The following is a 12,850-nucleotide window of genomic DNA, read 5'->3' on the forward strand; positions in this document are numbered from 1 at the left end:
TTTCGCGTCAAGAATAATGTTTTGACCCGTCTTTCTGCCTGTCCATCAGTCCTGTTCTTTTCATTGCAACTCCTCTGAAACCAGCATAACAGAATCTCATGAATCTTTATAGATAAGTACACGCTATAAAGATGTGCATTCCGATAGGAAATTAATGATCATTTTTTTCTAGGAGCAATTGGTCTCAATATACTAGTCTACTGCAACAGTTTGTTATTGTAACTCCTCTGAATCTACACAACAGAATTCCATGCAACTCTGTATGATAAGGACATACTAAGTAGACATGAATATAACAGGGAATTATGATTTTTTTTTGTCTCCGAAAGCTCGACACAGGGATAGTGATCCGGCGTTAGCTAACTTCTTAAAGACTTTATATTTTAGAAGGTGGAAGACCTGGATGCTTCATTCTTTGTATATGGATGCCTCATGTTACGAAGTTTCTGTCAGTCACATGTCCAATCCAATGTCTTTGACCTCATTTTCATGGTTCAGTGACTACTTGAAAAAAAGTGAATATCTTTTGTAATGTTAAATTCTCTCATATTATAAGTAATAAGATAACTATATTTGGTATATGCGTATCTTTCAAGGTCCTCATGCCCGTCACAGTTTTCACTTGACCTCGACCTCATTTCACGGATTAATGAACAAGGTTTAGTTTTGGTGGTCAAGTCCATGTCTCAGAATACTATAAGCAATAGGTCTAGTATATTTGGTGTATGGAAGGACTGTAAGGTGTACATGTCCAAATGACAGGTGTCATCTGACCTTGACCTCATTTTCATGGTTCAGTGGTTATAGTTTAGTTTTTGTGTTTTGGTCTTTTTTTCTAATACTAAATGCAATAGGTCAACTATATTTGCTGTATGGAAATATTTTATGATCTATATGTCAGTCACACAGGTTTTATTTGACCTTGACCGCATTTTCACAGTTCATTGCTGTGTTACCTTTTTGTGTTTTGGTCTATTTTTCTTAAACTGTTAGCAATGGGTCAAATGACTTTCAAATGTGTGTTGTTCAGCAGATAATTATTTTTTTTAGTATATATTGTGAGGAAATCCCAGTAAAATGAAGAGAACCTGATAATCCAATTGGAAATGGTTTTGATATGTGAAGGTAAGCATTTGATAGTGTTCATTTTACTTGGAATCTTTGCTCTGTTTATGCAAGATCAAGAACGCTGATGATGGACAAAGTTGATGTCAATTACACACACTGGCCTTTTTAAAAGAAATGAAATAAAATGTGAATGACAATTGATTCTAAATATAAATTAAAATAATAAGACAAAACAAGAGGCTTTAGAGTGACAGCAACCTGGATTTTCCTGTAGAGGTTGAACCCTGAACAGTTGAGGATGCAAGGACACAAGATTTAAACAGCTCTGAATTTGGATTGTGATTAAACAGTTGGCACATCATAGGTTTGCACCATGAAAATATGTGGTCAAAGAACTGACAAATTTGAATTTAGACATTTACCTAATCTAATCCAATATCAAAATTGAATTGTTAGAATCAGCATATCAAAGTACCCCAAGAAATCACTTTTTGGTGAAACACATATATATATAAAATAACATTTCTGTTCAAAAGAAAATAACTCAAAATAAACTAAAAACCAAATGACATAAAAAGGGAAATAACTCAAATGCATATAACAAAAAATAATAATTTGCTACTGTAAAGTTACAACTCAAAAAGGAGAACAGCTTAAACGTGAAAACAAACCTCGACCTTCATTAGGGAAGCTGGCTTGTCATGTTTTGGATTTGTTGTCAGATTTTTCAGAATCCTCTGGTTTTATTCATTTGAATGCCTTGAAAAATTTTGACCTTTGACCCCCTTTTTTCTTTTTGTAAATCTTTTACATGTATAATGATAATCCATCTGTTAAAGTCTTATAAAATTTTAATTACTTTTTAACAGTTTTGTGAACTTCAAATTGTCAATGATAAAGCTATGAAAAGTCAAGAGAGAATATTTTCCCCGCCAAAATTGCTAAAACAAGCGCGGTGACCTATATATTTTTTTTTGCTCTTTGGATTTCTTTATTAATCCCCTATCAAAATAAACAAGTGTTTTGAAAAGTTAATTACTTTGAAACTGAGAAGTGAACTAACTCCCTTAAGTCACAGGAGACAACATCTATTTTGAAAAGATTTTGGCAGTCGCCTGCCTGTCGTACATCCCCAAATCAATAGCCAATTTTTCATTCGGGGAGAACAAAACCAAAACCAAACATCAAATTTGTGCATTAATAAAAATAAAGACATAAGGATGCTTAATTTTATTTCATTTTATCTGCATCTAAAGATTTCATAACTTTCCATCAATATAAAGTTGTCAACAAAACCAAAAATTTACATACATCAATTGAGGGATGAAATAAATGGTTAAATTATATCACAGAAAAAATAAATAAGTAAGCACTTCTATCATTAAAAACTGTATGCACCAAAAAATATGAAATAAAAATAAACCATGTTGTAATAAAATAATCTCTAGCCCAAAAAGAATCTGAAAGGCGAAAAAAAAGCTTTGTTCACCAGAATAGTTCAAAAGTATCAGCAGAGATAATTGGTTCTGAAATCTCCTTTAAAGTTAACATAACAACAAAACTAAATCATTCTGGTAGTAAAGAACAACAACTTTAACACATTTGGAATAATACCTTTAGTTCTCTTTTGCTTTCAAATCAAAACAATAAATCAAAATATCAAAAATGTCTCACTAATAACATGATTTATACTCCATTCTAACAACATACTTTTTTTAACATGTACTTTTAACATTACAGAACATTGATAAGTATATATAATTTAAAGAGGATTACATGTACAATCTCAAAGATAAATAATCTTCAATAAACAGTTAAAACTTACAATGTAAAAACTGTACAATAAATATCTATATAAAGAAAAGCTCAGGTAAATGCTCATAAAACTGAGATTCTATGATAACAACATTGAAGTTAGGGAACCAGTCTTTCTTTATCAAATCAGGTAGTGATGTTAGGAAACCAGTTTTTCAATAACCAATCAAGTTCTTTTTTCAAAATGTTGTTCTTTGGTAAAAAAGCAGTAAAATATCAAAGCCAAGTATTATGCTAAATTTGACGACTTCGTTGATTAATCTAACTTTAGTAGGCATGTTGGGCAACAAACAATGATTGATCGGCAGCAGAACTCTTGATGTCACCCTTAAATTGTCCAACAGCTGCCAAACCATTTGCCTGAAATACACATTGAAATAAATTCATTAAAATTAACAGAGCTACAGCCTACATAAACCTGAAATTAATTAAATATACATTAAAAGGATTGATAAATTGATTGATGTTTAAAGCCATTTTCAACACTACTCTGCTATTTCCTGCTATCAGTTTTAATTGGTGGAGGAAGCTGGAGTCTCTGGAGAGAAACACCAACCTTCCATAGGAAACTGAGTTTAACTGACTATCCTAATCAATTAAGGTTGGAGTCAAACCTAACCCTAATCCTAACCCTAAGTTCACTTAGCCATAGCAGCCAAAATTTAAAAGAAGGAAGAACTGTATGTTCATGTGTATTTTATTCAAAGTTTTTGTGAGCAACGTACAGTAAAGATAGCATCTATTTGGCAGTTGGAGCATAAAATCAAACATTTCATTAGTTTTAGTATTGGAAGAGGTTCAGCTACAATCAAAGACAAAGAAAGATAACTCCAACTTTTAATATTATTTACACAATGACATAATGATATTTGCAAAAAATACACCATGTTTATGCACCATGCCCAATCTATGAATTTTTAATTGATACGAATAGGATATAAACAATGTTGAAAGGCTCAATGGAAGTGATTTCTCTCTCTCAAATGTAGTGATCAAAATCTAGAAAATTGAATATGAAGAAGTGTTACGCTTCAATAAGAGGTATTTCATTTATCATGAAGATTATTTTGTTTTGAACCAGGCCACAATAAAGTCTTCTAATTACCTTAGCTCTATTCATGAGTTCTGTCTGTGCAGTTTTTATATTTTCATCTTTTCCTTGCCAGGCTTTAAGTACAGAAGCTTGTAGAGCTCTACCAAAAGAGAATGTAAGGGACCATGGTTTCTTTCCTTCACAGGTATTGATGGCATTCAAATTAACGGAAGCATCATCTTCAGACTGACCTCCGGATAAAAAGGTTACACCTGAAAAATATAAATATAAAGCTCTTAAAACACAGTTAGTTATCTTGGTATAATCAAAAGAAAAAATATGCACTCAGGGGCAGCTGAAGGGTGTATGCATTTTCAATACTGGTGTAAATTTCTGTACACTACAAATAAGGTAATGGTAACAAATTTATTTCTTATTTAGCTTTCCTTTACGTTTTTATATTTAAAATGAACATCACATTTTCACTCATTACTTATATATAAATGCATCTGGCATGTTCCCAAGTTGAGTTTCTTTAAGGACATCTATACATACCTGGAACTGCTGGTGGGACAGTCCTACTCAGAGCCAATACGGTAGCTCTGGCATTTTCATCAGCAGAGTTCCTCTTAGAACAGCTCATTCCAGCAGTAACCATGTTAGGTTTGAGTAAAGTTCCTTCTAGGAAGACATGATGATCTGCTAAAGCTTTGTATGTAAATGCTAAAACCTAAAATAGATTAAAGAAGTGTTGTTTAAGGTGAAAATAATTTATTCGTACGGTAGTGAGTGACAGTATTTTCCTACCTACATGTACTTATTTGGATCCAAACTTGGGCCCTGTCCCAAATAAAAATATGCTCTATTTTTCCCACATGTCAGCTCTAAAATTCCCAATTGTATATAGACATCGTTGCAAGATTTTGTTGGTCTCATAATGTGGTATTTTGTTTACAAATCTCTTGAATCTTGTTTGCAATTCATGCAATTATAATTTAATTCTTTTCGGCATGTAGGATTTTGCACCTAATTTTTCAAAATTTTCTTGGGGACCCCACTTCCAAGTTACACTCATGATGCTGTGTGTCATTGGTATAAATGAACTAATATAAATATCTCAAATCCAAAATGTCACAAAGTTTTGTCCCCAATTGCATTGGCCCTGGGCCCCTTTCCCTAAACACTAGGAAAATCAATTTCCTTAATATGTTTATTGAAAATCATAAAATCTTGGTAATCAGCCAAAATAAAAAAAACATGAAATGCAATACCAACTTAAATTTTCTCTGCTACCCGAATTTACAAAATATATAATATTTCTTTCCTACATGAAAATCTGAAGAAACATGGGTCACTTTAAAGTGATGAAACATGAGGACTGTTTTAATACCTGTTCTGTGACTTTTTGTGCTGTTGCTAGATCATGTTCTCCATCTGGTAATACTTCTGGTTCTACAATGGGAACTAGTCCATTCTGAAAAAGAGCATCCAAACTTTACTTCAACAGTAATTATCATTGGTATGAATTTAAAACTTAATTCATTAAGCTACTGAACAGTAAAAAAAACAAATTGGTGTGCAGTCAAGGGGAAGTAACTCTAATGCATTATAGTGTTTTATTGTGTTACCAAACTTGAATATATATGTAGATACAACAATTGTACTCCTAGATAAAAAGCAACCATCACACTCATTTAATATTGACATCGTAGACATCTTTCAAAATATTATTATTACTATTAAGACAGGAGTTTGTAATGTGTGTGCATATATGTATATCTATTTATGTATTATATTTTGTTAACCCTTTCACCTATAGCTGCCCAGACAGAAGATACTCTTAGACAATGGCTTCCCTGGCTACTATTACTCAAGTGGGAGATCTTCATAATAAATGTCAATAAAAACTTGTCTGTAGTTATTTGTGTCTTTATTTCATTCACTAACACCATGTTCACAGTTTTGTTCATGCTTTAATAATTTTTTCTTCATAAAACATTCCAATTTTCAAATTTTCAGCATTATCTATGTGAAATTCTCAAAATTCTGTTCTTTGACCCAAAATTATAATTTTAACCCCAAAACAGCAAAATTATTTTGAAAAATTTAATGAGGCTGTACAAATTCCCGACACTGATCGAAGTCCATTCCAAGTGTTTTGATGTAAAAAAAAAAAGTATACTAGTTTGGCTTCAATTCTTCCATATTCTTTCAAAAAAATGTTCCCTCATTTCAAATTCTCCTAAATTCCGTAAATTTCCTCTGATTTTGTCATGCTTTTCAACAAACAGAAGCAACATGTTTACACTTTCATCTGGGTATTCAAAGAAGAAAGATAACTCATGTTTGCACTGTTTTGAGCGGGAAATATAAAAGAGGTATTCCGATCCTGGTTAAACGAGACTCATCGTCAGCTGTCTGAAGCGTGAATCCTGGTAAACCTGAACTCATCGGGGAAAGGGTTAATAGTCCAGACTACACGAATGAATTTTATTTTTACAGGACATTCGGTCTGGTAAGCATCCTAGCTTTACCAGACCGAATGAAATTTTACAAGACCAATTTTTTTTTACATCTAATTGTATATTATCCGACAAAAACAACAAACATATGACTTTGTTGTGCCCTACTCCTCCCCAAAATGCACTAAAACAAAATGACGTAACAAGAGGGTATATTGTTATGAAAGTTGTGCACAATTGCTTGAATGCATTTCAGTGAAGAGTAATGTCACATTTTATTGGATTTTGACAATGTTTGTGAACTAAAACATAATTGTTTCTGTATAAAATATTATTTCCTGTTTCTTCTTTCTTTTTCATATATCTTTTGGTTTTCAATTCTAGTGTTTATATTTCATAGCTGAATTTTGTGTTCTGCTTGGATTTTTATTCAGTTATTGTATTTAATCGGCAAACCTGGAATTATCCTTATCCGTTCCCAGACTCTGATCCGGTTTTATTTACATTTCCGGTTGTGCCAATGATGGCAGCCATTGTTGTTTTTGACAGTCAGATAGGTTTTTACCCTGATTTACACATTACTGAGTGGCGATTTTTGGCATAAAGCTAGCGGTTGAACAAAATAAACATCGCTGTGATGAATAATAAAGATGAAAATAAATTTGAAATCGTTTGGCAATTTTGCTAGAATGTTAGAAAAATCCATGAAAAAAAACACCAGACATTCGGACCGGAATTCAACAAAATTTTACCAGACCGATCCATTATTCACCGGATTTGTCCGACGGTCCGACATATTTCGTGTAGTCTGTAGTCTTGATTGTGATTTCAAAAAAGAACATATGAAGACCTATTACAAATTCATTTACTGCTTACCTGTTGACAAATGCTGGCATATCTAGCCAGAACATTAGCATTTTCTAACATAGCTTGATAAGAGGGAGTATATTGTTGGATTTTTAGAACACATCGCCATTTAGCAAACTGAGCACCATCTTTCTTGTACTGTGCACATCTCTCTGAGAGACCATCAAGACCTAAAATTTACAAGGAAAAGTAATTGTAATGCTCATGTATCAATCAACTGTGTATAGTGTAATTAGTAAAAAGATAAAAGATTTGATTAAATTAATGTAAAGCAGGAATAACTAGTCTACTTACACCATTGTTTGTGAATAAGTATATTTTAGAACCTTTTAATGCACTATTTTCATTATCAACCGTCTTGTAAAGAGAAAAAAAAGTTATATTTGTATCAGTCTCTTGCAAATCACTGTTTAATATCTTCAATATAACCAAAAAGATTGAAATGTACGTTTCCTTTTAGTTACAGCAGCAACATCCGTTTTCAAACAAACACAAGAGAACCACCAGTGGAGCAGGTTCTGCTAATACTCTACAACAGCTTCTGTGATCATCCCAGTTTTTTTATGAGATTGTGTTTCTCTGTCTAAAGTCTTTTAAGTGATCAAGAAAGTGTCTCATGAACTTGTTTATCTTTTATCTTTTTTGATTTTTTGCCAGTAATGAGGTCCAGAACTGTTGTCAGTTCATCTGGACATAAGAACTTTTTATATTTTCCTCGGTATCCCTTCTCTATTTGGTATGTATACCTACCCTGTGTAGTACATTCATTATCTGTTCCAGCCAATGGCACAACACCTTTGTCTACTTTGATGCCTGGAATTATACCCTGATCTTGGAGAAGTTTTGGGAATGGCACACCAGCTTTGTTTTTCTGGTAGAATGTTTCATGGAACATGATGACACCACTGATGTTTTGTGCCAATGATGTGTCACATGTGAACAGGAGTTCTCTGTAACGTCTCCTGTTCTCTTCCGTGTTCTCAACATTGATTGGTGCAAATCTCTTACCAATAGAACCTAAAATACAATCAAAACCGATGAAATCTATGTTCAACTTAAAAGTTTCACTATATTGTATTTTTTCTGATTGGTGTATCTTTTCTGACATGATTTATGCATTAATCAGTCCAAAACATGTTAAACTGAACCAACATACATTTGTAGGAAACAGAGTTTTACATGTCGGTAAGGAAGCTTTATATGTGTCCAGTTAAACCTGCTTTAAAGGTCACCTAGTTTAAGCTGTTTGATAGCTGTCTTGTCAAGGTGAAGGTCTTCACATTTTGTCTTGATCATGCCAACATACATGAAGAATAGTGATATTTATACATGTACCTTTTTAACCTCATTTTAAAGGTCACCTGTCTTGTAAGGTCAGTTTTCTCACGGAGGGTGTCCTTAATATACATAATTGACTATATTTCCATTAATTATAATGTGTACCTGTAGATTCATCAGCAGCTAAAATTCCTTTACCAGGGGCAACAATGGCATTGGCAATCTTTCGTAGCTCATCTTCCTGCTCAGGTGAAAGGTTTTGTGGGAAAACTGGCATGGTTGTACTGAAAAATCAAATCAAATTTTTTAAACTGACAGGTTTCAAGGTTTGTTTACAAGAAACTAATTAAGAAAAGCAACAGCCCAGGGTTCCCGCATGCATAACTAAACTCAAAACTATTCAAAAGAGAGAATGTGACCTGGTAATATGATAAAATCAAATATGGAAGACAGGTACCAACGACAATCACTTTGCTAGAGGCTCATGAAATTGAATTGATGACAGTTATATAACAGCACAACACAATTAAAAATCCTCAGAGTAGATATCAGTCGGACATCGATCTTAAGGTTAACACGGATCACAAAAAAACCCTGCAGAACACAGAAACAAAACCTACAAAATTCTGATCCAAGATCACTCACACAACATGTACTGAAAGCAAGCCCAAAACCAACCCAACATGCAATCATTTCCAAAGCTAAAAACAGATGCATACACTACAGTATGCAGTACAGGTTTTAAATCCTTGCAAGAAAACTGTAAAAAAATAAATGCTTTAATTGGGAATGTGTCTTTAGGACACTTGCATTAAACATTGTTAAGGTATATGACTCAAAAATGGTCAAAATAAAATGTGTACTTGATCTCAGATTCTGAGTTTTGTGGTATTAAGCATTGCGTATAAGCATGATAAGTAACATAACATTTGATTGAGGCAAACTAAAGTTCGAGATTGGAAACCAATTCTGGGACGTACCAATGGACGGATGTACAGATGGACAAGGGTAAAACTTAATATAAGTATCTAACAGAGATCATTTCTAACTTAATTTGTGCATTTACATTTAAACAATATATATAATTAATTTGTACAACGTTAAAAAAATTAGTGCAAAGATAAAATACATGTATGTGCAATGATGTGTGTTCTTACGTAAATTGTATGCCTTCCTTATATATAATGTTCACCTGCATCTATGTGGTTCGATTTTGAAGTCAAGACTTATACACTGTAAATTTAATCTTGCAGTTTAAAAGAAACACTTCAATAAAATTGAGAATGGAAATGGGGAATGTGCCAAAGAGACAACAACCCGACCATAGAAAAAAACAACAGCAGAGGTCACCAACAGGTCTTCAATGTAGCGAGAAATTGAGGCGTCTTCAGCTGGCCCCTAAACAAATATGCACTAGTTCAGTGATAATGAATGCCATACTAATTTCCAAATTGTACACAAGAAACTAAAATTAAAATAATACAAGACGAACAAAGGCCAGAGGCTCCTGACTTGGGACAGGCGCAAAAATGCGGCGGGGTTAAACATGTTTGTGAGATCTCAACCCTTCCCCTATACCTCTAGCCAATGTAGAAAAGTAAACACATATAACAATACACACATTAAAATTCAGTTCAAGAGAAGCCTGAGTCTGATGTCAGAAGTCAAGATGTAACAAAAGAAAATAAACAAATGACAATAATACATAAATAACAACAGACTACTAGCAGTTAACTGACATGCCAGCTCCGGACTTCAATTAAACTGACTGAAAGATTATGATTTCATCATATGAACATCAGGCACAATCCTTCCCGTTAGGGGTTTAGTATCATACCATCATAACATATATGAGAAGAACATAACCCGTGTCATGCCAACAACTGGTTTTTGAAAAAATGTGTTCAGTTCCGATGCAAAGACCCTATAAGTGAATCAATATTAACGCCAAAATATGCAATCTTTAATGACCTAACAACAGAATCGTAACTATATACCTTCTTAATAAGTCTGTTCAAAGGTTCTGTTAGTTTTTGAGGTGAATACTGATAGATACAAGTGCCTGTGTAAACCAAAATTATATCGGGGTGAAATTTGTCACTGTAGTTGTTGTTATTTTTTCATCCGGAGGAAAATATTTCCCTGGGATATTTTTTCCTTTGCCGTGAAATTCTATCTGGGTAGTTAACTTATTGAATAGTTATTAGAAAAAAATTATCCTTTACAAATACTATGAAATAGTGTATTTGAATTAAACCTATTTTGTAAAAAAAAATGTATTATAATGGGAATTATTTCACAAATTATCATTGAAAAAAATTCCTGAAAAAATTCAAGTAAATATCATTCATTTTGTCATTCTTTAAAAAACAAAATTATCATTAAACATGCATTAATTACTACTGTTAACAGTAATGGAAAAATTTGATTATGATGATATTTTTAACTATATAAATAGTTTTCTCTGGCATGTTTGTCTGGGGACAAAGATGTTGTTGTTGATTATATTGAAATCAGATAAATTATAGCATAACAATTGCAATATATTGGAACAAAAGCAATTTTAACAGCTAGATAGTATTTACCTGTGAAATGTTATCTGTCTTATTAAAAATTCTTGTTATATAAACGAGTATATAAAAAATAAGATTCAAGGAAAAATTTCACTATGAAATAGATTCAGGAATATATTATATTAATATCTTTAACAAAATGTTTAAAATATAAATTGCTCATAATTACCTCCCTTTGATAAATTATGCAAGTTTGTTCTACAATGCACGGGGGGTTAACTTCCTATTATTGGGTATACGGGGATGTGCCAAAAATATGGGTCATAATTTTGCGAGATTTTATATAAAAATGACCCTCCTTTTTAATGACATCCTATATTAAAATGCATTTACGTTTGATAACTGTATATTGATTTGGGGTATGATCTACACACCAATCCAACAATCCATGCGTATATAAAACAATACAATATATGTGCACCAAACGATGTCAATTCATATATAAAAACTTAAGGGCAGCTGGTATATTTATGAATTATGAGTGATGATGAGTTGGTGCTTATATAAGCATGGGTCATATTTTAAGTATTGTATATAAGTATAGTTCATTCTTTCTTAAATATTTATATAACTATAGGTACTGAATTTCAGTGAATGTTATATTAAAATGGGTACGTTTTTTGAGGCAAAAATGGCACACCCCTACCAAAAAAATATCAAAGTTACCCCCCCGTGCTACAATGTACCTTTGTGAAACATTTTATAATTAAATTCAGGTATATATTGATTGCGAGTAACTTACATACTAGTTAGTGGGACTATATTTCACAAGATTCTGTGAATTATGATACGGCAAATATATACCGGTACATACTATCCGCAAAACACAGATAGATTTTCACTCCTCTGTAAAAAATTCTACCTATGAAATACCATGCCTGGAAAAAAATTACCGTGACAAATATCACAGAGGAAGAAATAAACCATTACACCTTTGCTAAAATGGCATTAATTTTAATGAAAAAATAGTGTGATAAAATTCAACTGCCTATGCTTCCTATGCAAGTCAACTTTTTTATAAACACATACATTGTATCCACAATAGGAAGGTAGAAATTATATCAGAATACGAATTTATAGTATCCACATTTACTAAACTTACTGTTAAAAGCAGTCTCTCTGTCGGCGGAATACATAATATTTCCTTACTAACCTTATTAATGGGTTCTTCTCTGTCTGAATAAAAATATCTTGGCAATAAATGTCCTTTCAAATTACAATATATCAATAGAGAAGGTCACACTCAGTATAGGAAGCAGGCGCATAGAAAGGACAAGGTCGTATAAATTCACCTTCACGGCTTCAGCTGTTCTGTACGTGGGGTTGGCAGTGTACCATAAAAATATATCGTTTAAAACCTTGACATGTGCTGTCAAAATTATTTTCAAAATGTTTGATCATTTACAGGTTATAGTTTTGGAACTCAATTAACATATGTATCGCATAACTGTCTGCAAATTACCTTAATTTGGCGAGCTTGTGATGCAGCAACCTTGTTCCTGTCGGCAACAAAAAATACGCAACTTCCGTATTTTGATTATGACGTCTTCTTTTCCTAGTAATCTCCTCCGTTATCGGAGCACCCGTATCACACGACTAAAACCGTATGTAAAACGTGAACGTCTGTTTAGCTCAGGAATATAGTACTTAATCGTTAATCGAAAAAGAAAATAATTATAGAACAGACGAGTCACAGGACTTTCAATTTGTATACCGGTTATTTAAAAAAAAATGTCGAAAATTTAGTATTGAGA

The 12,850-nt window shown here is 32.7% G+C and overlaps 1 protein-coding gene across 2 annotated transcripts; it reads right to left on the reverse strand.

Moving 5' to 3' along the window:
* Window positions 1-2,283: 2,283 nt before the first annotated feature.
* Window positions 2,284-12,616, reverse strand: LOC143075334 (fructose-bisphosphate aldolase-like). 2 transcript variants are annotated; one of them, XM_076250722.1, is made up of 8 exons: window positions 12,559-12,616; window positions 8,689-8,807; window positions 7,996-8,262; window positions 7,255-7,415; window positions 5,307-5,390; window positions 4,472-4,646; window positions 3,989-4,188; window positions 2,284-3,243 (listed from the first exon to the last, which is right to left on the reverse strand). In XM_076250722.1, exons 2-8 carry the CDS (start codon window positions 8,798-8,800, stop codon window positions 3,151-3,153), a joined length of 1,092 nt encoding a protein of 363 aa, XP_076106837.1. In that variant the 5' UTR covers window positions 8,801-8,807; window positions 12,559-12,616; the 3' UTR covers window positions 2,284-3,150. The 2 variants fall into 2 exon arrangements, with proteins under 2 accessions (XP_076106837.1, XP_076106836.1); XM_076250721.1 differs by lacking the exon at window positions 12,559-12,616 and adding an exon at window positions 12,250-12,389.
* Between the last annotated feature and the right edge of the window lie 234 nt (window positions 12,617-12,850).

This window comes from Mytilus galloprovincialis, chromosome 5, assembly GCF_965363235.1.
Source record: "Mytilus galloprovincialis chromosome 5, xbMytGall1.hap1.1, whole genome shotgun sequence".
Taxonomy (NCBI): domain Eukaryota; kingdom Metazoa; phylum Mollusca; class Bivalvia; order Mytilida; family Mytilidae; genus Mytilus; species Mytilus galloprovincialis.

Coding starts and splice junctions, on each gene's coding strand:
- LOC143075334 (XM_076250722.1), bottom strand. CDS start 8,800: ATGCCAGTTTTCCCACAAAACCTTTCACCTGAGCAGGAAGATGAGCTA. Junction 8,263..8,688: donor AGCTGCTGATGAATCTACAG/GTACACATTATA, acceptor ATTGTATTTTAG/GTTCTATTGGTAAGAGATTT. Junction 4,647..5,306: donor CACAAAAAGTCACAGAACAG/GTATTAAAACAG, acceptor AATCTATTTTAG/GTTTTAGCATTTACATACAA.